At 41.6% G+C, this 24,974-nt stretch overlaps 2 protein-coding genes across 2 annotated transcripts; both read right to left on the bottom strand.

Annotated features, from left to right (window-relative positions):
- Positions 1-3,186: 3,186 nt before the first annotated feature.
- LOC120930537 (olfactory receptor 5V1-like) lies at positions 3,187-4,128 on the bottom strand. The gene has a single exon (XM_040341715.1). The coding sequence runs from the start codon at positions 4,126-4,128 to the stop codon at positions 3,187-3,189; it is 942 nt and encodes a 313-aa protein (XP_040197649.1).
- An 18,357-nt stretch (positions 4,129-22,485) lies between these two features.
- On the bottom strand, positions 22,486-23,563 carry LOC120930900 (olfactory receptor 1J2-like). The gene has a single exon (XM_040342038.1). The coding sequence runs from the start codon at positions 23,525-23,527 to the stop codon at positions 22,553-22,555; it is 975 nt and encodes a 324-aa protein (XP_040197972.1). The 5' UTR covers positions 23,528-23,563; the 3' UTR covers positions 22,486-22,552.
- Positions 23,564-24,974: the final 1,411 nt, after the last annotated feature.

Genomic DNA, 24,974 nt, shown 5'->3' with positions numbered 1-24,974 from the left:
TTTTGTTTGGGTACAGCATCGCACAACCGTACAATTGTCAGTAAAAGCGACGCAGTGCCGTTTCGCAAAAAAATGGCCTGGTCATTAAGGGGGCAAATCCTTCCGGTCCTTCAGTGGTTAACCACTTAAGCCCCGGACCATTTTGCTGGTCAATGACAGGGCCACTTTTTGCAATTCTGCACAGCGCCGCTTTAACTGACAGTGGCTCCCAAACAAAATTTACGTCCTTTTTTACCCACAAATACAGGTTTCTTTTGGTGGTATTTGATCACCTATGCAGTTTTCATTTTTTCGCTATAAACAAAAATAGAGCGGCAATTTTGAAAAAAAAATCTATTTTTAGCTATAATAAATACCCCCAAAAAATAACAAAAAAATTTGCAATAAGCGTTTATTGATTGGTTTGCGAAAAAGTTATAGCATCTACAAAATATGGGCTAGTTTTATGGCATTTTTATTAATATTTTTTTTTTACTAGCAATGGTGGCGATCAGTGATTTTATTGCGACATTATGGCGGACACATTGTAATTTTTGGGACCATTGTAATTTTTACAGCCATCAGTGCTATACAAATGCACTGATTACTGTGAAAATGACACTGGCAAAGAAAGGGGTTAACCACTAGGTAGCGCTGAAGGGGTTAAGTGTGCCTAGGGAGGTGTTTTAACTGTAGGGGGGATGGGCTGTGTGTGACACTACAGTGATCACAGCTTCCGATTACAAGAAGCTGTGTACATTGTCCTGTCACTAGGAAGACCGGGGAAATGCTTGTTTACATTAGCATCTCCCCCTTCTTCCTCACCATGACACGATCACGGGTATGCCCGCGGACATTGAATGTCCGGGAATGCCCACGGTCGGATTCACGGAGCTCCCGTCGGGCGCACGCATGCGACCACAATGCCGGCTTCTTAAAGGGGACATATATATACGTCCTTCTGCCTGTCCGTGCCATACTGTCGATGTATATAGTCGTGTGCTGGTCAGCAAGCAGTTAAAAGATAAAAAAAAAAAAAATAGGCATGACTCTGCTATGTATGTGACAGCTTCCCAAACAGAGCTGTATCTAAAACCCCATTTAGCTGTTGGCTGGGACAGTCCTTGGCCAAAAGCTAAATTTGAATGAGGATACAGGCAATATCATTACCCAAATATGAGCAATGTCCATTTTTGGGAAATTACTTGTCACTGGTTGAGTGGAGCCTGATTGGGAACTGAGGCACTCATATGCAATCTCTTCATTTTTGGGTAAAACACCTGTCTGTACTCTTCAGTCTATTCTTCTATCTACAGTCTCTTAGGGCCAGATCCACAAAAGGGATACGACGGCGTATCTACTGATACGCCGTCGTATCCCTGTTTCTATCTTTGGAACTGATCCACAGAATCAGTTTCCAATAGATAGGCAGAAGATCCGACATGTGTAAAATGCCGCTTCGGGTATGCAAATTAGCACTTATGGAGATCCGCAAAGCTTTTCAGCTTCGTTTTTTCTCCGTAAGTATTAGTTTGCAATCGTAAAATTAGAGCTGCTTTTACAAGGCCTAAACTGTTTAGGCCTTGTAAAAGTAGACCCTTCTATCGTCTCCGTCTTTTTTTTTTCAAATTTTTTTTTTCCCGCCGCAACTCGTATTTTTTTTTTTTACGCCCGTCGCGATTCTCAAAACCCGGCGCAACGTAAAACCGTGCAAAGCACGTTGGGAAAATGACATTGTGAGCATGCGCAGTACGGCCGGCGCGGGAGCGCGCCTAATTTAAATGGGACTCGCCCCATTTGAATAGGAACGCCTTGCACCGGCCGGATTTAAGTTACACAGTCGAAAATTTCTAGGTAAGTGCTTTGTGGATCGGGCACTTAGGTAGAAATTTTCCGGCAGTGTAACTTAAATGGTAATATTTAAGTTACGGCGGCTGGCTGTGGATCTGGCCCTTAGTTCTTATTGAGAGTTTGATAGAAACTGGCCAGTGGCAAGACAGCTTTGAATCAGTGAGAACAGAGACAGCTTCAGAAAACTACTGGCCAATTTAGATCTGCTGTTCAAATTGAGCCTATTAGTATTTGATGGAAAAGCATAAATTCCACAGCCAAACATGTGCTGTCAGTATGTGCTGTCACTGAGACTGTCTGTGAAAATCATACTGTTCTGTAATACCATGTACAGCTAAAGGGCATCCGCCAAGAATATTATTTAAAGGATTTATGCATTTTTAATGTTAGCCACAAAGCTACATGAAAAGACCCTCCTCCCTCCATACAGTATTTATTTTATATTTTTGCATGGATACATGCCCCCCATAGCAGTGCTAAGCTTACCATGCCTTTTATAATAGTAGTTTGCCTATTACAGTAAAATTCCCTAACAGAATGTGCAAATTGAAATCTCCACTAAGTTCAGGTTTTCTGCCTTTCAAACAAGATTCTTCAAACCCTTGGCAAATTGAAACCAGGAGATTTTCTCACCCATAGTTGGCATACATACATGATGGGTCACTACATGGCAATGGGTGGCATGATAATAAAAAGCAAACTGCAACAAACATATTGACCTGACCTGTATCATGTGGTTACCTAGATGGTAATGTGATTAAGGAGATTATATTTTTTTGTGCAGTAATACCAAAATTCATGTACATGTAAAGACAGACGTCGCAATACTTTTGGTAAGAACAAAACCAATTCAAACTTGTCCAATCTTTAAAGTGATTCTAAAGGCCAGTATCAGCCCCCCCCCCCCCATAATACTTGACTAGCTCCTTTTTCAATCCAGCACTGTGCTTGTTGCTCTCTCTTTTTCTCCTTCCAGGACTAGAAGCTCTTGCTGCTTTCAATCAAATAATCAAATCCTGTGAGGAGAGAGCGCAAGGCGGGGCTCAGCTATATTGCGTGTGTCTATGGACACACACAGCCTGGCTCGGGAGCAAGCCCGCTTGCCTGCCCCCATAGCAAACAGCTTGTTATGGGGGCATGCACAGATGAGGAAGAGCCATGACAGCCAGAAAGGGATTACTGTAGAGGAGGTTTAGGGCCGATCTGTGCAATAACATTGTGCAGAGTAGGTGCAGTAAGTATACTATGTTTATTATTTTAAGGGGAAGAAAAACAGGGCTTTTACAACCACTTTAAGTTAGACCCATAAATAGTCAAACCATGCCTCATTACCTTACAAAAGCCCCAGATAGAAAGTTAGACACTTTTAACGATTTTAATGATGATTTTCAAGGCTAGTAAAACATCTTTGTTTCGCAAACTGTAAACTAAAGGGTTTAACATGGGTACAACAGCAATATAAAGTAAAGACAACAACTTGTCCTGTTCCTCAGACTGCTCAGTCTCTGGTTTCATATACTGGCTGAGAGACGCTCCACAGAAGAGGATTACAATGGTAATGTGTGAGGAGCAGCTGGAGAAAGTCTTCAGTCTACCTGCTGTTGAGTGGATCTTACAGATAGCAGATATAATACATATGTAAGAAGCCAATACAAGTATAAATGGGATAAAACCAAATAACACACCTTCAGCAAATATTATTGTTTTTATATGCATTATATCATCTGAGGACAGTTTCAGAATGGCCCTTAAATCACAAAAGAAATGGTTAATAGTTTTACTATAGCAAAACGCTAACTGTGACATGAAAAAGGAGTGCATTACTGCATTTATGGCACCAATAACCCAACAAGCTGAAGCCAACTTGACACATGTCTTAAAGTTCATAATGATGGAATACTGAAGAGGAATACATATGGCAACATAACGATCATAAGCCATGGATGTAAGTAGTAAAAAGTCTGTATTTAGGCAAAGGACAAATATAAACATTTGTAATAAGCAGCCTACAAAAGAAATATTGTAGTCTCCTTTTAACACAATAGACATTAGCTTTGGCAAGATTGCAGACACATGAATAATATCCAAAACTGATAGATTGCAAAGGAAAATGTACATGGGAGTGTGAAGATGAGGAAAAATCCATATGAGAACTGTGATTAGCAAGTTGCCACATATTGCCATTAAAAATACCAGAAACACTCCAACAAACAAGATGTACCATACATTTTCATAGGTAGAAAAGGCCACAATGTAGAATTCCTGTTTCAATGTGGCATCTGGAACACAGACATTCATCCTAAGAAAAAGAAAATAGTAATTTATTTTGATTTAGGATTTTTACTAAGTTTACAAAAAAATGCAAATTCATGCCAGAGAAAATATTTATAGTCAAAATGACAGAGCTTATTATTAAAAAAATGAATTTATAAAATAATTTCTGATCAAATTGACAATTTCTAGAATTTTCTTGAACAGAAATGTACAGAAATTAAAAATAAATTCTTGTAACATGTAAAAAATCTTGTAAATTGTAGTTTGATTTATTGCAGCAAAATAAATAAATATTGACCATTTTAGGAATACTTGTATGAGGATGTGTGGATGGTCCTTGGGAATGTGAGATCACAAATAACTGATTAGGAGTATCCAAAGGGACATGGATCTGTATACACTCTAATACAATGATCCACATCATAACAATCTGGCACTTGATAATAGTAATGCTGGGCATGGTGCATGGTAATGCATGGTATGAAACTAACATCCAAGGTGCAAATAAGGGCTCAAGATGCTCAAGCATAAAGTATTTCCCTTGATCAGTATTTTTGCTTGCACATGATTGGATGATAGAAGACAGCCGAGGCTCTGCTCATTTACTAAGCTATGGGAAAATCCCCTTTCCTAAGTGAACAGTTTATTTCCCTTTAGTTAATCACCCCAATTGTGTCCCAAGAATGAGAGAACTCTGTAGACTTAGGCCCCATACACACGAGAGAATTTATCCGCGGATACGGTCCAGCGGACCGTTTCCACGGATAAATCCTCTCAAAGATTTCCGCAGATTTCTATGCGATGGAGTGTACTCACCATCGCATTGAAATCCGCGCGGAAATCCTCTGGCGATGACGTGTCGCGCCGTCGCCGCGATTATGACGCGGCGACGGGCGCGACGCTGTCATATAAGGAATTCCACGCATGCGTCAAATCATTACGACGCGTGCGGGGAATCCCTTTGGATGGATGGATCCGGTGAGTCTGTACAGACGAGCGGATCCATCCGTTGGGATGGATTCCAGCAGATGGATTTGTTCTGCATGTCAGCGAATATCCATCTGCTGGAAATCCATCCCAGGGGAGATTTATCCGCGGATAAATATCCGCTGGCGTGTACACACCATAGGATCTATCCGCTGAAACCCATTTGATGGGATTTATCTGCGGATAGATTCTATGGTGTGTATGGGGCCTAAGACAGGAGTTGAATCTGTCACTGCACATAAGAGTATGATTGAGGATAAGTGACTTACAGTCATCTGTCAGGAATTAACAGAAACAAATAAACAAAGCCATTGGCCTGTCTATTATGAGTTTATCTGAAGAAAGTCCTGTGGCTCTGGACAGAAAGTTTTTAATGAAGAAAAGAAGAAATAGGCACACATTCTGCCTTTTCAGTTCAGTTTCATTGCAGCATTTACTGTATTCTTTAAGGTAGTGCCCGCCTTCCCAATTTTACACTTGCAACATTGCAAACCCAGGGTTCAAGCCATGCCTTGACTAATGTGGTGCTATTGGCCTTTGCACATGAATAGGCCTCAATATACCCATACATATTCAAAATTCATGACATTTTCCTTTTTCATTAAATTAAATTGCATGCGTAAAAAAGGCTAGATGAAGGAGTATAGCCAATGTAGTCTTGGTTGATCTCTCTAAATTGTGCTGCTGGTGTATTTATCAGTTTCTTCACTACAGAAAGCACAACTAAAAATATCAGCATAGAACATACCAATACTTCCTAACCAAGGCTCGGTTCACACTAGACATGTGCATTCGTTTTCGTCTGAATGCATTTTCGTCCGAATTTCAGGTATTTTTGTTATTGTTTTAACAAACGAAAACGAAAGTGCAGAATCCGAAATCCGAAAGATCCAACATGAAAAAATGATTTATTTTAGTTTTCGTTGCTACAGTTTGATATAGATAGGAGGTTCGACATGACACTAACAATAGCAATCTGTGTCTATCTAATCTGCGGTCGAATGTGCCTAACCTTAACTCTTTTAGTCCAAAATTATTCTACATAGAGAGGAAAGATTCGACATAGAGAGAAAAGATTCAACATCATAGAGACAGTGTTGGGGGTAGACTATTCGACATGAACGACGAAGATTCGACGAAGCAGCGAAAAACATACAAACGTCAAATCTGTGATTGAAGATTTATGGTGTCTGTCGAAAGTTCTAAGAAGATTCGACAAGCAGCTAAACTATACGACGCCACAATCATACATTTCCGGTCAAATGCTATAGCATAGGCTATAGAAGAATTTGAATGTTGGTTGACTAATAATAATAATTTATAAATATAATTATTACTAGTGTCATACATCATTAGAATTCTTCTATAGCTTGTAGGCGGAACATTCGACCTGAAATGTACGATTGCGGCGTCGTACAGTTTTTCTTCTTAGAACATTCGACAGACACCATAAGCCTTCAATGACAGATTCGACCCTAATTAATTCGGATTTTCAGACAAATGCATTTTTTAAGAAACAAAATAAATAAAAACGAATTTTGGGAATTAGAGCCGGTTCACACTGGGGCGACTTGTCAGGCGACTCAGCCGCCTGACAAGTCGCGTCCCATTCTATTCAATAGAACCATTCTAAAAGGGAGCGACGCAAGTCGCTCCGACTTAGAAAAAGGTTCTTGTACGACTTTGGGGGCGACTAGGGGCGACTTGCATTGACTTCTATACAGAAGTCATTTTGCAAGTCGCCTCTGAAGTTGTCTTCAGGACACCTTGCCGAGTCGCCCCCGAAGTCGTGCCGCCCCAGTGTGAACCGGCTCTAAGGAAATAAATGTATTTTTTAGACGAAAACTAAATATTTCAGTGTGCACATATCTAATTTACACTGCCATGACTTAAAAGTCACGCAAATTTGCCAGGCGACATCGGCAACTTCGGCCGACTTTGAACAAACTTCAGGGAATGCCTGTGTAATCTTCCTGTAATGTCGGATCCAAATCACATCAATTACGATGAAGATCCGACTTGGATGCGACTTCCATTCAATTCTATGGGCTGAAGTCGGACAGACGTCGGACCAAGGTAGTGCAGGTACCTTTTCCAAAGTCAGATTAACACAAGTCAGACCAGTTAAGATGGCTCTCATAGGGAACCATTAATTTTTACATGCCATGCGACATGTCACACCAGTGTGAACTGGTCCTTATGCTACAAGCTCTCATCAGTGTCTCTATATAGTCATTCTGAAAGGAAGGTGCAGAAAAAAATTAGTCCAAATTAGTTTTTCTTATTCAGATGTTCATCCTTATAAACACCAGGACAAAGGCAAGAGTTAACTCAATCAGTGAAGCTCCATACCATGTCAAGAAGGTATTCTGGCCATTGTATGCCATTGTTTGTATTAAACAGGCCGCTGTTAACTGCTTAGGTACCCATAGCCTGTACTGCACATTCACAAAAGTGAAAGTTGAAGTTGGGGCTTACTTTTAAATGGGGTCCTTTTATGATTACTTTAGCACTCTATACACTCAGTTATATAAATGTACAATGAATTAGATTACCCAGAAAGTGTAATTATGTTTGAAAACTTCAAGCTTCCTCTAAAATATATAGTGTAACAGCCATAAAAGCTTTCTTTAAAGGGGCAAGAAGCAAATAAATCATAAACAAATTGAATTATATGTAAGGGTTCCTCATCAACTTTAAATCTTTAACTATCTGTTCTAAATATAATTTTTTTCTGGAGCTGGAAATATGTTGAGTTTACAATAAAAATACCATACCATATTACCATCAGTGCATTTACAAGACCAACTCTGAATTTTTTTTTTTTTAATAATATGAAATTATTGAGTGACTGATGTTGCCAACTAAAAGCTAACCCATTTTTGTAGCAATTTCCAGTTAATTAGAATAACACACTTAGATTGCAGATGTACTCTTCTCATTTAAACGGCTGTACAAAACAAAACAGAAAACGTGTTCAGGATTTAAATGCTAAAATTACCTTTTATATTATCCAGATATACAATGCAGTTGTGAAAATAAGTTATATTTTATATTATTTGCCTGTATAATATTGATGTAACTTCACTTACGTTGCTCTCTTTTTGCCATGTCACATTAGTATTGTGCAGATGAGATGCATTCAGCATTACCTTAATACTGTTGCAATATCCCAAGAGATATGCCTCTTAGTATAAAGTTTTACTGAAGTTATAACTATCTTGCAACAATTTGAGGAGTTCAATGTAAATTTACAAATATCTAATTTACAGCTTTAAAGTGTAAGTTGACTTTTACACCTCATACAGTTAAAACCAATTAAAATATTATTATTATGACATTGATTCCAGCAAGTCATTTTATAGGCTTTATATGAAAATGGGAACATTAGCTGAGGTCTGAAGGACATATCAAAGTGAAGAATCCTGAAAATGAGAACATTAAATTAAAGCAAAACTCTGAGTACTCCAAAGTTGCACATGCTGTCACACAGACTCCAAGTAGTGGTAGAACATAGTTTTGTTGTTTTCCTGCAGCCCAGTAGTCCTCAATCTCAGACTTCTTTAATCTGCAATATTTTATTAATCCTGATGTGCTGCACTATTCTTCAAACAAACACATTACTTTCAAATTTCTCAATTACTGTGAAATCCATAAACATATAACCATAATAAACAATTGATGCATTGCATAGTAGTACAATATATACCATAAGAATAATAAAAAAAAAAAAAACTCACGTGAAAAGTGAATATATACGATTATGTAAATATAAAGTCCAAATTTAAATAGTTGTGTGTATCCAATGCCAAGTGAGTCTCCACCACCGCGTAATTACATCAGAAGGCATACCAAAAATAAATGACCGTAAAGTTATAAAGAAGTCATATAACGTAAGTAACAATCACAGCTGTTCTTTGATAGAATTCACCTGCTGTGTACCAAAGAGGTGGCCACAAGAATGGGAATATGAACCATTAACTAACTCCCACCATCGCTCAACATCCAGTAAATGTTGAAAAGCCGTGTGCTCCAAATAGTGTAAGGTCCAAATGATATTTGATTAAAATCAGATAAATGCACTTACATATATCAAAAATTAACAGCGCTGTATATAGAAAGTTCTATTCGCAACGGTATGGGGACACTTCCAGAAATGTGGTGATGTCACGGAATGCAGCTCCACCCTACATGTTTCATCAGAATTGACGTCTTCCGAGGCACTTGAAGAACTTCGGTATTTATTTTTCAAAGTCAAAGAATTTCTAGATTTAATATATGTTTACTTTCATGAACTTTATCCAAATTGTCCTGCTACAGACCACAGATCAAAGGGCACAGTGGAGTAGGAGCCTTAGTGTATGCATGCAATAAGGCTTGTTGACAGGTCCTTATTAGGGCTTTACATGTATGATTATTGCTTTATCCATCTGTGATAAATCAATAGATGTTGGGCTTAAGAATTTTCTTGGTGGTGAGGTAGTAGAGGGGTGAATATTTCTTGATGGACAATATCATGCTTACAATTATCATATCATACTTTTGTAATTCTTCTAGGTAATTATCGGGGTACCAATTTTTTGTATATCTTTCTAATTGAATTGTTATATATATATATGTGTGTGTGTGTGATCCAGAAGCATTTAAGAAGGAGATTTTTTCACATTTCTTTTTCTTTTTTATTGCATTTTAATCTGTGGTTATGTCTCACCCTATGAGTGAACACTAATTGTTGGCTCCCACAACCATTGTTTTTCTTTTTGCCTACAGTTTTTAGTTGCTAATATCCATGAGGATCTAAGGACAGGTTTGAAAAAACACTCACCTATAAGTGGCCTAAAGATAGTACCAATGGGCCAAATCCACAAAAGAGATACTCCGGCGTAAGCCGTCGTATCTCTGGTTCTAACTTTGGAACTGATCCTCAGAAGCAGTTTTCCTAAGTTAGGCAGAAGATCCGACATCTGTAAGGGACTTACACTGCCGGATCTTAGGATGCAGTACCGCATCCGCCACTGGGGGCATTTCGAGTCGAAATGCCTCTGCTAGTATGCAAATTAGCACTTAGGGCGATCCTCAAAGCTTTTGTGCCTAGTTTTTTCGCCGTAAGTGTTAGTTTGCCTGGTGTAAAACTAGGGCTGCTTTTACAAAGTGTAAAGTTAGTCACACCTTGTAAAGGCCCATTCAAGCGACGGCATTTGGTATGCATTCCCGAGGGAGAACTCCACAGCAATTTGTAAATTCCAAACCGGCATGGGTTCCCCCCCAGGAGCATACCAGGCCCGTAGGTCTGTTATGGGTTGTAAGGAGACCCCCCCTCCGCCGAAAAATCGACGTAGGGGGTCCCCCTACAATCCATACCAGACCCGTATCCAAAGCACGCTACCCGGCCGGTCAGGAATGGGAGTGGGGACGAGCGAGCGTCCCCCCCCCTCCTGAGCCGTGCCAGGCCGCATGCCCTCAACATGGGGGGGTTGGGTGCTCTGGGGCAGGGGGGCGCACTGCGGGCCCCCCCACCCCAGAGCACCCTGTCCCCATGTTGATGAGGACAGGACCTCTTCCCGACAACCCTTGCCATTGGTTGTCGGGGTCTGCGGGCGGAGGCTTATCGGAATCTGGGAGTCCCCTTTAATAAGGGGGCCCCCAGATACCGGCCCCCCACCCTAAGTGAATGGATATGGGGTACATCGTACCCCTATCCATTCACCTGTAGGCAAAAAGTAAAAGTTAATAAACACACAACACAAGGCTTTTTAAAATATTTTATTATTCTGCTCCGGATGCCCCCCCTGTCTTCGTTATTAGCTCAATTACCAGGGGGGGCTTCTTCTTCCGCTCTCCGGGGGTCTTCTCCGCTCTCCGGGGGTCCTCTCCGCTCTCCGGGGGGGCTTCTCCGGACTCCGGGGGGGGCTTCTCCGGACTCCGGGGGGCTTCTTCCATCTTCTCCCCTCTTCCGCTGTTGACTCGGCGCACCCCGGTTCTTCTGCAGCTCTCCGGTGCCTTCTTCTTCAGCGCTGGCTGCCTGCTATGTTTGTGTGTTAGCTCGATTTCAAACAGGCAGCCGGCGCGGTCTTCTGTGGCGTCAGGGTCTTCTCTTCCTTTCTTCCGATGTTGCCTCGTCGCCTCTTGTCGCTGCAATGATGGAAGCGCGCCTTGCATCCCATTTATATAGGCATCACCGTCCCATCATGCTCCGGTAGGTACCCACGTGGTGGGTGCACGTGGGTAGGCACCCACCACGTGGGTACCTACCGGAGCATGATAGGACGGTGATGCCTATATAAATGGGATGCAAGGCGCACTTCCATCATTACAGCGACAACAGGCGACGAGGCAACATCGGAAGAAAGGAAGAGAAGACCCTGACGTCACAGAAGACCGCGCCAGCTGCCTGTTTGAAATCGAGCTAACACACAAACATAGCAGGCAGCCAGCGCTGAAGAAGAAGGCACCGGAGAGCTGCAGAAGAACCGGGGTTCGCCGAGTCAAGAGCGGAAGAGGGGAGAAGATGGAAGAAGCCCCCCGGAGTCCGGAGAAGCCCCCCCCGGAGTCCGGAGAAGCCCCCCCGGAGAGCGGAGAGGACCCCCGGAGAGCGGAGAAGACCCCCGGAGAGCGGAAGAAGAAGCCCCCCCTGCTAATTGAGCTAATAACGAAGACAGGGGGGGCATCCGGAGCAGAATAATAAAATATTTTAAAAAGCCTTGTGTTGTGTGTTTATTAACTTTTACTTTTTGCCTACAGGTGAATGGATAGGGGTACGATGTACCCCATATCCATTCACTTAGGGTGGGGGGCCGGTATCTGGGGGCCCCCTTATTAAAGGGGACTCCCAGATTCCGATAAGCCTCCGCCCGCAGACCCCGACAACCAATGGCAAGGGTTGTCGGGAAGAGGTCCTGTCCTCATCAACATGGGGACAGGGTGCTCTGGGGTGGGGGGGCCCGCAGTGCGCCCCCCTGCCCCAAGGGAACCCAACCGCCCCATGTTGAGGGCATGCGGCCTGGCACGGCTCAGGAGGGGGGGGGGGCGCTCGCTCGTCCCCACTCCCTTCCTGGCTGGCCGGGTAGCGTGCTTTGGATACGGGTCTGGTATGGATTGTAGGGGGACCCCCTACGTCGATTTTTCGGCGGAGGGGGGTCTCCTTACAACCCATAACAGACCTAAGGGCCTGGTATGCTCCTGGGGGGGGGAACCCATGCCGGTTTTTTCGTTGAAAATTGGCATGGAGTTCTCCCTCTCAGGAATGCATGCTGAGCGACGCTGTCATTTTTTGTTTTAATTATTTGTTTTCCCGGCGCGTCTTTTTTTCACCCGTCGCAACTTTAGTGTCCCGTCGCAATCCACAAAGCCGCCCGGCGTCAATTACGTTCGCGCGATGCGCGTCGGGAAAATGACGTCACACGCATGCGCAGTACGGCCGGCGCGGGAGCGCGCCTCATTTAAATTGTAAACGCCCCCCGGAGAGGAGGAACGCCTTACGACGGCGGCACTTAACTTACACGGCTTGAAATTTTAACGTAAGTGCTTTGTGGATCAGGCACTTAGGTAAAAACTTTAAGTCAGTGTAACTTAACTGCTGAAAGTTAAGTTACGCCGCCTGGCTGAGGATTTGGCCCAATATTTCTACATGAGCTAAACTTTCTGAATTTCTTGTCTGAATTGCATTCTCCATACATTACATCTTTATAGAATATCCAGCAGTGGTATGGAGTGCAGTGCATTCACCATATTTTATTCACATACTCTTGTAAAAATTCAACTGAAGTGTGGGGACTGTGTGTTATAAGCAGTCTTCAAAAAGCAGTACAAGTAAGTTTTGCTGAGGGCATCAAGAAAAGCAGTAGGGGAAGGAGCCCTTTTTTCTGAAAACACAAAAAAAGTAACCTGGGGTAAAGTACCAGATTAAACCATCCAATCAGTCACATATACAGTATAAACAGGAAGGTGGTAAACATCTTTAATCTTTGCCCTGGGCATACTCTTCTCAAAAAATCATGAGATACTTAGAAACTGAGTTGATTTTCTTATACACTCTTCTAATATGACAATAAACACACATTTTCAACAAATTTAATCATGCAAAAAGTGGAGTATGGCTTCATTTAAAAGGCATAATACTGAATAGCAACGTACCATCATCCAAGTTACTCAAGTAAGACAGGGAAGGGTGGGGGCAAGGAGAATAGTTGCTGAGACTAACCCTATAGCGTTCCCACCCAGGAAATTAGTGGACTATCTCAGTACCGATGATAACAGAATACAGTGTAATGTATCAATTTTTTTATTATAGATAAAAAACAAACATACAGTTGACATTAATTAAAAAGAAAAAAACAGACGCTCAGGGATCGCCCAAGAGACATATGTGATTGTCAGTTGATAGATTGGTCAAGGTCTCGACTAGTTTTGCGGTAAACCGCTTCCTCAGGAGAGCCAATCTATAGGACAAATAATACAGTAAGGACATATAAACACAATAATTTAAAATAACTACAGCATGTAATACATAGGATAAAACGGGTAGCTTTCCCGATGAATGAAAAATAGTGTGCAAGCCGTGGTCGCCATCAAAGTTCCCCCCACAGCGGACAAGGGAGATTATAGGTGGATCTCTGTGATATGAAGTGTAAAAAGTAAAAAAGGGGGGGTAAAACCGAAACAAAGTACAAGGCAACCGTAAAATAGGAGTGGGAGGGGGAAGGGAGGAGAAGGAGGGGAGGGAAAAAGGGGGAAGGAAAAGGGGAAGGGGGCAAAGGAAAAAGGGGGGGAAGGGGAAAGAAGAAGGGGAGGAACATGGGGAAGGGGTGGGGGGGGAAAGGGGGAAGGGTAAAGAGGACAGAGGAGTACAAGGAAGGAAAGAAAAGAGAGGGAAGGACAATTAGGAAAAAACAAGAGGGAACAAGGGGGAAAACAAGTAAGGAAGGGGAGCGAAAGGGGGAGAAGGAAGTGGGAGGAAGGAGGGGAAAGGGCAGGGGGGTTGCCAATACTGACGGGTAGAAATTTAATCAAGCGTTAATCATATTGTTTTAGAAAGATCTTATTTTGGTACACATGTAAGGGTGGGAATGGGGGGTAGGGTGCTGGTGTTTGTTTGTCACATGCTCAACTCATTGGGCGCCATGTGCAGGTCACATGGAAGGCTTACCCTGCATGGGTTCTTCTGGGTAATTTTAGCCACTTGGTTACAGGATCACTTAACTATGCACAGGCACACCCTAATGCAATAGGCTGTGCACACCTATGTGCATACTGTTTGTAAACTAACTCTGACTGCTCTGTGTCAGCAGCTAGACAACAGGGCTGAATTCACAGACCTGTGACATTACCTGCTGCTTTCCATTGCTTCCCTGTTTTTGGTGCTCCCTCGCATTAGCTGCAACAGCCACTCACTGACACATGGGAGTCAGAGCTTATGACCAGTAAAGAAAAAGGTATTTACACTGAGCTATTAGTGTTTTTTTGTGGAATTCTGATTAAGTGAGAATTGGGTTTCATGTGTTTTATTAACATGAGACAGAGCTGAACTTAAAGCAGAGGTACACACAAAAGTGGAACTTCCACTGTCCTGATTCCTCCCCCCCCTCCGGTGTCACATTTGGCACCTTTCAGAAGGGAGGAGGTGCAGATACCTGTATAATACAGGTATTTGCACCCACTTCCAGTCATAGATAGCCACAGAATCTGCGGGTATCTACGCCACTCCCCCCCCTGCTGTCTTCTGGGAGACATACAGGTCCCAAAAGACAGCAGGGACCATTCGGATTGCGGAGCGCAGTAGGGAACCGGGAAGTGAAGCCGCAATGCTTCACTTCCTGATTCCCTTACCGAAGGTGGCAGCGGCAGCATCTGAGGGATGGGACGGCCTCGGGTGCCGACATCGCGGGCGCCCTGGACAGGTAAGTGTCCTTATTTTAAAAGTCAGTAGCTGCAGTATTTGTGAAAAAGATTATACAAACAGTATAAATAACACCACACTACTTAAATGAACATACAAATGGCCGCCAACACAACCGAAATAGATCAATTCTGTAAAAACAAACAATTAAACAAAAAAGTGTAGCGCTAAATATATGTAAAATTAGGATTGATTGAGACAAAACTAATGACGTGTACCCAAAGATGAAAACATGATAAATAATCGTGAGTCCACAAATAAAGTTGGAAAAAAAGCTTGATGATAAAGTCTCTTATGTAATAATATAAAAATGAAAACAAAAAAAGTGAGTCAATCAGAGATAAAGTGACTTGTCTTCACAGGCATAGAGTGACAATCTGATGTGCATCCACCACCGAAAATAAATGGAGGCTTACCAGATTCAATGGACCCAAATAGGCTTATACCTAATGGGTCATACAGGCTTGTAAATGATGGTATCAAACTTCTGGAGGTATCCTAGATGGCAAGCAGGAGGGAGAGGTCCAGTGCAATGTATTAGACGTACCAGGAGAAGAGTTGACTCAATAACAGCCTTTGATGTTTAAGGGTTTGGACCCAGAGTGGTTCAAAATCTCAGCTCATGGAGAGGAATAAAAGAGAAGGCAAAGATGCACATAGTGTAATTCTGTATAAGGAGTTTACTTGGCAGTAAAAACAAAGGAAATTACACTCACATTTCAGCAATAAAATCGGGTATAAATCAAACAGCAGTAGGATCAGCGGGTTTCCGACGCGTTTCGATCAATTAGATCATCACCCCAGATAAGAATTGCAGGCCTACAATATAAAACGCCAAATTTCCATGCAAAATAATGGTACCGCTTTCAGTACCTAAAATCTGAAATAATCATACCGCCAGGGTGGTTAAGATAATTTACTATATTTTCAAAAACTGTACTCAAGCAGGTGGCTTAAAGCGGAGTTCCGGACACAATTTCACTTTTTAAATATAAATACCCCTGTAATACACAAGCTTAATGTATTCTAGTAAAGTTAGTCTGTAAACTAAGGTCCGTTTTGTTAGGTTGTTACAGCATTTAGACACTTTATAAAATAGAAATTGACTGGGGCCATCTTAAGTGTGGGCATCATGAAGCCAGACTGTATGACTTCCTGGATTTCAGCCTTGCAGATCTCGCACATGCTCAGTGCTGCGCAAGCAGTGTCAGATCAGGTTTCAGCACCTGTGCTGTCCAAGTCACATGATTCTTTGAGACTGGGGAGTGCACAGACTCCTGAAAAGTTACACCCACTACATTCCCAGGAGTCTGTGCGGTGTAGGTTAGGAAGCTTAAGCACCTAGGTGCAGGAAGTTGGAAGATTAACTATTCTGCCTAGCAACAACACTTTGAAGGCATCTAAAAAAAAAAAAAAAATTTGTAAAGGACTAATGAAATTTTTTTAAAACTACAGATGTAATGTTATATTTATGGGTGGAACTCCACTTTAATGGACTAATTACTGAAGTTTGAAGTTATAACTTCAAACCAGTAATTTCACAGTAAATAGATAAATAATACATTATTATGTTATAACATAGCATAATAATATATGATTTAGCTTGTTTAACCACTTTAAACCCGCACGCCATCATATGACGTCCAAAAAGGGGATCTGTTATCCCGGGTGGACGTCATATGAGGAGAGACTTTCCAGTCTGGAGGAGAGATGTGGGGTCTTTTTGACCCCGCATCTCTCCTTAAAGAGGACCTGTCACACACTATTCCTATTACAAGGGATGTTTACATTCCTTGTAATAGGAATAAAAGCGATAAAAAAAAATGTAAAAAAAAGTGTAAAAAATAAATACATAAGTAAAATAAAAAATAAATAAATAAATAAAAATAATTAAAATGCCCCTGTCCCTGGTAGTTCGCGCTCAGAAGCGAACGCACATGTAAGTCCCGCCCACGTATGTAAACGTCGTTCAAACCACTCATGTGAGGTGTCGCCGCGTGCGTTCGAGCATGTGCAACAATTCTAGCACTAGACCTCCTCTGTAACTCTAAACTAGTAACCTGTAAAAAAAATTAAAGCTTCGCCTATGGAGATTTTTAAGTAACAAAGTTTGGCGCCATTCCATGAGAGTGCGCAATTTTAAAGCATGACATGTTAGGTATCTATTTACTCGGCGTAACATCATCTTTCATATTTTACAAAAAAATTGGGCTAACTTTACTGTTTTGTTGTTTTTTAATTCATGAAACCATTTTTTTTTACAAAAAAAAAGACGTTTGAAAAATGATTGCGCAAATACCGTGCAAGAAAAAAAGTTGCAATGACCACCAATTTTATTCCCTAGGGTGTCTGCTAAAAAAACATATATAATGTTTGGGGGTTCTGAGTAATTTTCTAGCAAAGGAATGATGATTTGTACATGTAGGAGAGAAGTGCCAGAATAGGCCCGGTATGGAGGTGGGTTTTAAAGCCCTGTATTGAAGTGGTTAAAATAGAACCTTTTCAGCAGAAGTAGATTCTCATTCTTCCTCTTAACTGTGTGAGAAAAACATGGGATTATGGGTAAATTCCTTCTAGTTAAGAGGGCTGGGATGGAAGGGAACATGTGTCTTTTAGACACATGCCCCCTTCTATGACACTGCAGTGAGAAGAGAGCCTCCACTGCAGCATTTTTATTAGACAGCTTGGACCAATGGTACTTTACCATTGGTCCAAGGCTCCAAACTGTCCATTGAGCTTAGTGCTTCTGACAAGAAGTGAGAGGCACTGTGAGCTCATCCTCTCAGTCTGCCACAAACAGAGTGTGACAGCTTGTATTTAAACTGGTTGCTCTGTATGTAGCTTCTCATCTCCGGAACCATAGGTGGCAGGAGCCCCAAATTTTGACCAGTGGTGGAGTAGGACTTTGACTTGGCATACAAACAGCATTTACAGATTCTCCTTTGATGCATTTCACCCCTCCCACTGGGCGTCATCAGAAGCATAAGGGAATCTGTGATGGCTGTTTTTATGCCAAGGCAGCAATTTTGCAAGTTTTTAAGGATTTTAATGTAAGTGTAATAATCTTGTAACCTTTTAAATACATTTTGCAGTATTACACTATATACCTCTTCTTTCCTCATTGCTTAACTTTAATACAACAGGTGCACATTGATCGTTTAAACTTGGAGGACGCACACCATCCATACGGGTCCATAATTACTTTGGTGGAGGTTAGGAGACATCCCTCCTTGATGACCATCAGCATCTACCCCTTCTGTGGATGGGAGACACCATACAGGCATATTCATATGTGGATGGGAGATACAATACTGATACAGGCATATTCATATGTGGATGGGAGATACCATACTGATACAGGCATATTCAAACATCTTTCCGGTGAGTGGGGACCCAAGAGGGGAGCACGATAAACCACCTGAGAATTTTTTCAACTTATCACCAGCTCAGTATACCACATTTGATGGACTTTGTTGATTGTATTTCTGCACAATATTAGCACTGAGCACTTTATATATTATATATATTTTATATATCTTTTAGGCAGAGCATATTTTTTTTAAATAGTGTTTTAACCACTTAACGCCCGCCGCACGACTATATACGTCCGCAGAATGGCACGGACAGGCAGAAGGACGTATATATACGTCCCTGCCTAGACGCGGGAGGGGGGTCCGATCGGGACCCCCCCCCACTGCGTGCGGCGGGCGGATTCCCTCGGGAAGCGATCCGGGACGACGGCGCGGCTATTCGTTTATAGCCGCTCCGACGCGATCGCTCCCCGGAGCTGAAGAACGGGGAGAGCCGTATGTAAACACGGCTTCCCCGTGCTTCACTGTGGCGGCGCATCGATCGTGTCATCCCCTTTATAGGGGAGACACAATCGATGACATCAGACCTACAGCCACACCCCCCTACTGTTGTAAACACACACTAGGTGAAGCCTAAAACGTTCAGCGCCCCCTGTGGTTAACTCCCAAACTGCAACTGTCATTTTCACAATAAAGAATGCAATTTAAATGCATTTTTTGCTGTGAAAATGACAATGGTCCCAAAAATGTGTCAAAATTGTCCGAAGTGTCCGCCATAATGTCGCAGTCACGAAAAAAATCGCTGATCGCCGCCATTAGTAGTAAAAAAAAAAAAATTAATAAAAATGCAATAAAAATATCCCCTATTTTGTAACCGCTATAAATTTTTCGCAAACCAATCGATAAACGCTTATTGCGATTTTTTTTACCAAAAATAGGTAGAAGAATACGTATCGGCCTAAACTGGGGAAAAAACATGTTTTATATATGTTTTTGGGGGATATTTATTACAGCAAAAAGTAAAAAATATTGCATTTTTTTCAAAATTGTCGCTCTATTTTTGTTTATAGCGCAAAAAATAAAAACCGCAGAGGTGATCAAATACCACCAAAAGAAAGCTCTATTTGTGGGGAAAAAAGGATGCCAACTTTGTTTGGGAGCCACGTTGCACGAGCGCGAAATTGTCTGTTAAAGCGACGCAGTGCCGAATTGTAAAAACGCCTTTGGGCATTTAGCAGCATATTGGTCCGGGGCTTAAGTGGTTAAAGATAAACTGTCTTCTGGACTGCCTGACTATTGGGACTATAGTGCGAATTAACATAATAACCCACACAAGACATTTTGAAGTTTAATAGTCATAGCAGCCTTTTATTTACAAATATGTTAGTAACACAATATAAACACATACAACATAATAGGAGTCCAAGGTCTTTTGAAGGCACTTTACATAAAACGTAATGCCTGCGTAAACCTCCAGCCGCACAACACTGACCAGGAGGGAAATGACCACCTTTAACGTGATTGTAAATGATCACATTGTAAAACAACCCATTCAGTTTAAAATAGAAATGAAAGGCAATACATTTATGTATAGATAAAAAAAAGAAGTTAATAGTCATAATATGGAAAAAGTCTGACATACCACATCTCCGATCTTGGTAAAGAGCCCCTGACATAGGCTCTTTACCACGTGATCAGCTGTGTCCAATCACGGCTGATCATAGTGTAAATAGGAAGAGCCATTTATCAGCTTTTCCTCCACTCGCACTGACAGACGTGAGTAGAGGAGAGCCGATCGGCTGCTCTCCTGACGGGGGGTCTGCGCTGATTGATTATCAGTGCAGTCCCCCTGAGGAGGTTCACCCAGGACCACCAGGGATGCCAACCCAGGACCACCAGGGATGCCCACCCAGGATGACCAGGAATGCCCAACTACGATCACCAAGGATGTCCACCCAGGACCACCAGTTATACCCATCAATGCCCAATAGGGATGGCACTCAGTGCCCATCAGTGATGCCTGGCTGTGCCGTCTTACCGTGCCATCTATCAGTGCCGCCCCATTAGTGCCCACCAGTGCCACCTATCAGTGCCCCTATCAATGCCCCCTATCAGTGCCCTTATCAGTGACACCTATCAGTACCCATCAGTGCCACCTATGAGTGCTCATCAGTGTGACCTATCAGTGCCATCTATCAGTGCCTGTCAGTGCTGCTTATCAGTGCCACCAATCAGTACTGCCTCATCAGTTACCATTAGTGAAGGAGAAAACATACTTATTTACAAAGTTTTGTAACAAAAACAAAGAAAACTATATTTTTTTTCAAAATGTTCGGTCTTTTTTTATTTGTAGAGCAAAAAATAAAAACCCAGTGGTGATCAAATACCACCAAAAGAAAACTCTATTTATTGGGAAAAAAATAGTTTGGGTACTGTGTTGCATGACTATGCAATTGTCATTCAAAATGTGACAGTGCTGAAAGCTAGAAAACAATACAATACAGGGCAGGAAGGGGGGGAAAGTGCCTTCTATTGAAGTAGTTAATCCGCACACACTCACCAAATGTCTTTCAAACCACTTATGTTTATCTGTGGTTTTAGAGAACTTTGTATTTTAATCATTTTGTATTAACTAAAGATATTTTAAAATGAATATATGTTTTGTTGGTTTGGTTGCCTGCAAATCCCATACAGGGTAAAAAACAAAACTATGTAAATAGGGATGGTGGTTACCTCTTTCCAAAACAGAGTGAACAACATTAACAAACTAGTGTTATATGGTTTGTCTCATCTCTGTAACTGATACATTCTGCTGGAGAGTTAGTTCTGTTGAAAAACAACAGGCTTGTTGGCTGGATCACCAGTTGAAAATAGTAGAAATAAAGTCTAAAAAAGAAAATAAATGCAGCCATCACATCTAAGAAATGGTAAGCTGCAATATAATAAATGTTTGCTTTTGGGTTTATTATCATGTTCAGTATTAAGGTAGGGTTTTTGTTTTCTACTCAGAGAAGCGGCATAAATTAGCAGTCTCCTACTCTTTTAATTTTAATTACTTTTTGTTTTCCTGGGTCGCTTCCCCCCCCCTTTTGTGTTTCTAACTTGGTTTTCCCTTATAATTTTCTGACAACTCATGCATATCATTTTATTATGAACAACAGGGCCAGACTTATTCCTTGTAACAGGTGACAGTCCTCAACTCTAGCACTGTATTTTCTGACAGTAGGAGTCGAGCTATGGGCGATAGCCATTGGGCTGACTCATTACCCATGTTTACTTGCAACTGTCATTGGATTGTAACTTCTTATGTTGTTCACTGTGATATATGAAAATTTGACGATAAACACATTTTCAACTCTAAATTACCTTTTGTGGAAGCCAGGAACAGTTTCTGCAGAAAAAGAATGACATGGAAGTCTCTGTGTCTGAAAATCTTGGTTACCAGAAAGACAGCGATCGTTTACAATTTACCGGATATACTCGAGTATAAGCCGAGTTTTTCAGTACATTATTTTGTGCTGAAAATGCCCCCCTCGGCTTATACTCGAGTCACCTTTTTGCGCCTGATCTCCCGGACTTTGGGGACCCGGTACCGGCCGACCGTAGGTCCCCTGGACCCCAAACTTGGCACACATATAGCTCCACTGTTCCTCTATAAGAATGCAAAGTTTGTTGTCTGGGGGACCTACGGCCCATTTTTCAAAGTCGGGCACCCCTTCCATAGACTCTCATGTTAAACGGTCATTTCTCCGGTAACTTTGGGGACTCGGTCCCGGCGCACTTGGCACACATGTAGTGCCAGTTCTCATCTACAAGTGTGCAAAGTTTGCTATCTGGGGGACCTACTGCTGGGGAGCACTGCTTTTTCAAAGCCGGGCACCCCTTCTATATACTCCCATGTTAAACGTAAGTCTAGTCATGGACACAGTGAGGCATGGGCACAGTGAGGCATGCACATGGACACAGTGAGGCAAAGTGAGGCACAGTTAGGCATGCACATGGACACAGTGAGACATGCAGATGGACACCCTAGGCTTATACTCGAGTCAATATGTTTTCCTATTTTTTGTGGTAAAATTAGGTGCCTCTGCTTATATTCCGGTTGGCTTATACTTGAGTATATACTGTACTTTTTTTTAGGCAGGCTGCAGAAATGAATAAGAATAAATGATATGTACTAAAAAAAAGTATACTTCTACAATATAAATTTTAGACTACCATTGTAGCAATGTAATGTAAAGATCTACTTTATAATTTAGGTAAAATAGTCTTTCTGGTTTACGTTACGTTTTTTATTCCATCCAGTTACCTTTGACAAAGCTTCCAAAACATCCCTATTTCTTAGACTATAAACTAATGGGTTTACCATTGGAATTAAAGCAACATAAATAAATGAAAGGGTGCTGTCTTTGGTTTGAGAATTTTCAGCATTAGGAACCATGTACAAGCAAAGTGCTGTCCCATAATAAAGGAAAACTGTGGTAAGGTGTGACATGCAGTTTGAAAAAGCTTTACGTCTCCCTTCTGAGCTATGGATCTTTAACACACTTGAAATGATATAAGCATAAGAGGCCAAGGTCAGAGAAGAAGGAAAGAAACCAATGATAAAATTGTCAACAAGTATAATAGTCTGAATGAGAGTAGTGTCACTACAGGACAATTTTAGAAGTGCCTTGAGGTCACAGAAAAAATTATTAATGACATTTGACTTACAAAATAACAAATTTGATGTAAGCAATGAGAGGAGTAATGAGTTGAGGAATCCAAGGAGCCAGGATGCTAAAGCCAAAAAGAAACATGAAACTCTGTTCATAATTAAAGGATAGAGCAAAGGATTACAAATTGCTACATATCTATCATAAGACATGGAGGTCAGAATAAAAGACTCTATGTTTGCAGTTGCAATAAAAAAGTACATTTGCGAGATACATTCATTAAAAGACAAAACATTCATGTTGGTCTTTGTGATCACCAAAAGTTTTGGAACAGTAACCGATATAAAAGACATGTCTAAAATAGATAGATTGCATATCAGAAAGTACATAGGATTATGTAACTTAGGAGCCTGGGTGATCAGCATTGTGATGATTAAATTTCCCAACATAGCTATCATGTAGATGATGAGAATTCCAGTGAAAAGTATCGGCTGAGTTTGTGGATTTGTAGGAAAAACAACAATATAGAATCCATTCTGTGCTGTCTTGTTAGCCAGGCTGTTATCATCAAGCATTTTTAGAGGACAATGAAGCAAATCAGTCTGAAGAATTTGACTTTCTTTCCTAACCTACAAAAAAAAATACCACAAGATTAATATACAACTAATAAAATTGTTAAAATAAATACATTGAAAATGAGAAACCCCTTCCACAGCATGGTATGTCCGGTTTTGGATGTTCCTAGTTGTATGCAGGCCCGGATTTACTCCCTTTGCCGCCCCAAGGTCGGGTCCTTCAATGCCGCCCCCCGCCTGCGCAGTACAGGGGGGACATTATCCACCAGGGACTTTTTTGGCAATACACGAAGAAGGAGGGGGGGTTTGCTGCCGAATATGACATTGAGAGGCAGGGGGGGTGCTGCTGCCGAAAATTGAGAAGCAGGGGGGGTGACATTGAGCATTGGGGGGGTCTGACAAAATGACATTCAGAACCGGGGTGGGGGGGCCGGTTGGGTTGCTGCTCCCGAAAATTAAATTGAGAGCCATCTCACCTCCTCTTCCCTCTGTTTTCTCTCCTCTCACCATCCGTGACATGACAGGGGGGAACTCCGAAAATGAAAGTGAAAGTGTCCTCTCCTCTCAGCCGCAGTGCCGCCCCTGCACCCTCTGCTGCCCCGAGGCCTGGCCTTGTTGGCCTTGTCTGGAATCCGGCCCTGGTTGTATGTGTACACCATGCTAATTCAGTAAACACAGTTGGGTTATTTACTAAAACTGCATGGTGCAAAATCTGGTGCAGCTCTGCACAGAAACCAATCAGCTTTCAGGTTTTATTGTCAAAGCGTAATTGAACAAGCCAAACTTAGAGGCTGATTGGTTACTATGCACAGCTACACCAGATTCTGAGTGCACCAGTTTTAGTAAACCTATCGCAGTATGGTTCACAGCCAGGTGTAGGCACACCACATTGGTCGGTAATAAGGGAAGGTCTCCTATTACACTGGTGATAAGTTGTAAGCATTCCCTGTTATACTAGTGGTACGTTTAGTGCCTCAAAACATTGGGGATCAGTGGGAAGAATGCTCTTTACATTGGTAGTCAGTGAAAGGAATATTTTCCTTACAGACCGTTAAAGGGGTTGTAAAGGTTCGTCTTTTATTTTCTAAATAGGTTCCTTTAAACTAGTGCATTGTTGGTTCACTTACCTTTTCTTTCGATTTCCCTTCTAAATGTTTTTTTTCTGTTTGAATTTATCACTTCCTGTTTCTCCTCAGTAAGCTTTCCACCATCATCCGAGCGGTGGAAAGTCATTTAGAACAGCTTACTGAACACCTTACTGAGGAGGAACAGGAAGTGAGAAATTCAGACAAAGAAAACAAAACAAAAAACATTTAGAAGTGAAATTGAAGGACAAGGTAAGTGAACCAACAATGCACTATCTTAAAGTAACCTATTTTTAAAATAAAAAATAAACCTTTACAAACCCTTTACCATGATTATTGTTGTCAGTGATTTTTTTTTGCCT

This window comes from Rana temporaria, chromosome 3 (genome assembly GCF_905171775.1).
Source record: "Rana temporaria chromosome 3, aRanTem1.1, whole genome shotgun sequence".
In the NCBI taxonomy this organism is placed as follows: domain Eukaryota; kingdom Metazoa; phylum Chordata; class Amphibia; order Anura; family Ranidae; genus Rana; species Rana temporaria.
This window is presented reverse-complemented; position numbering and strand designations above follow the sequence as displayed.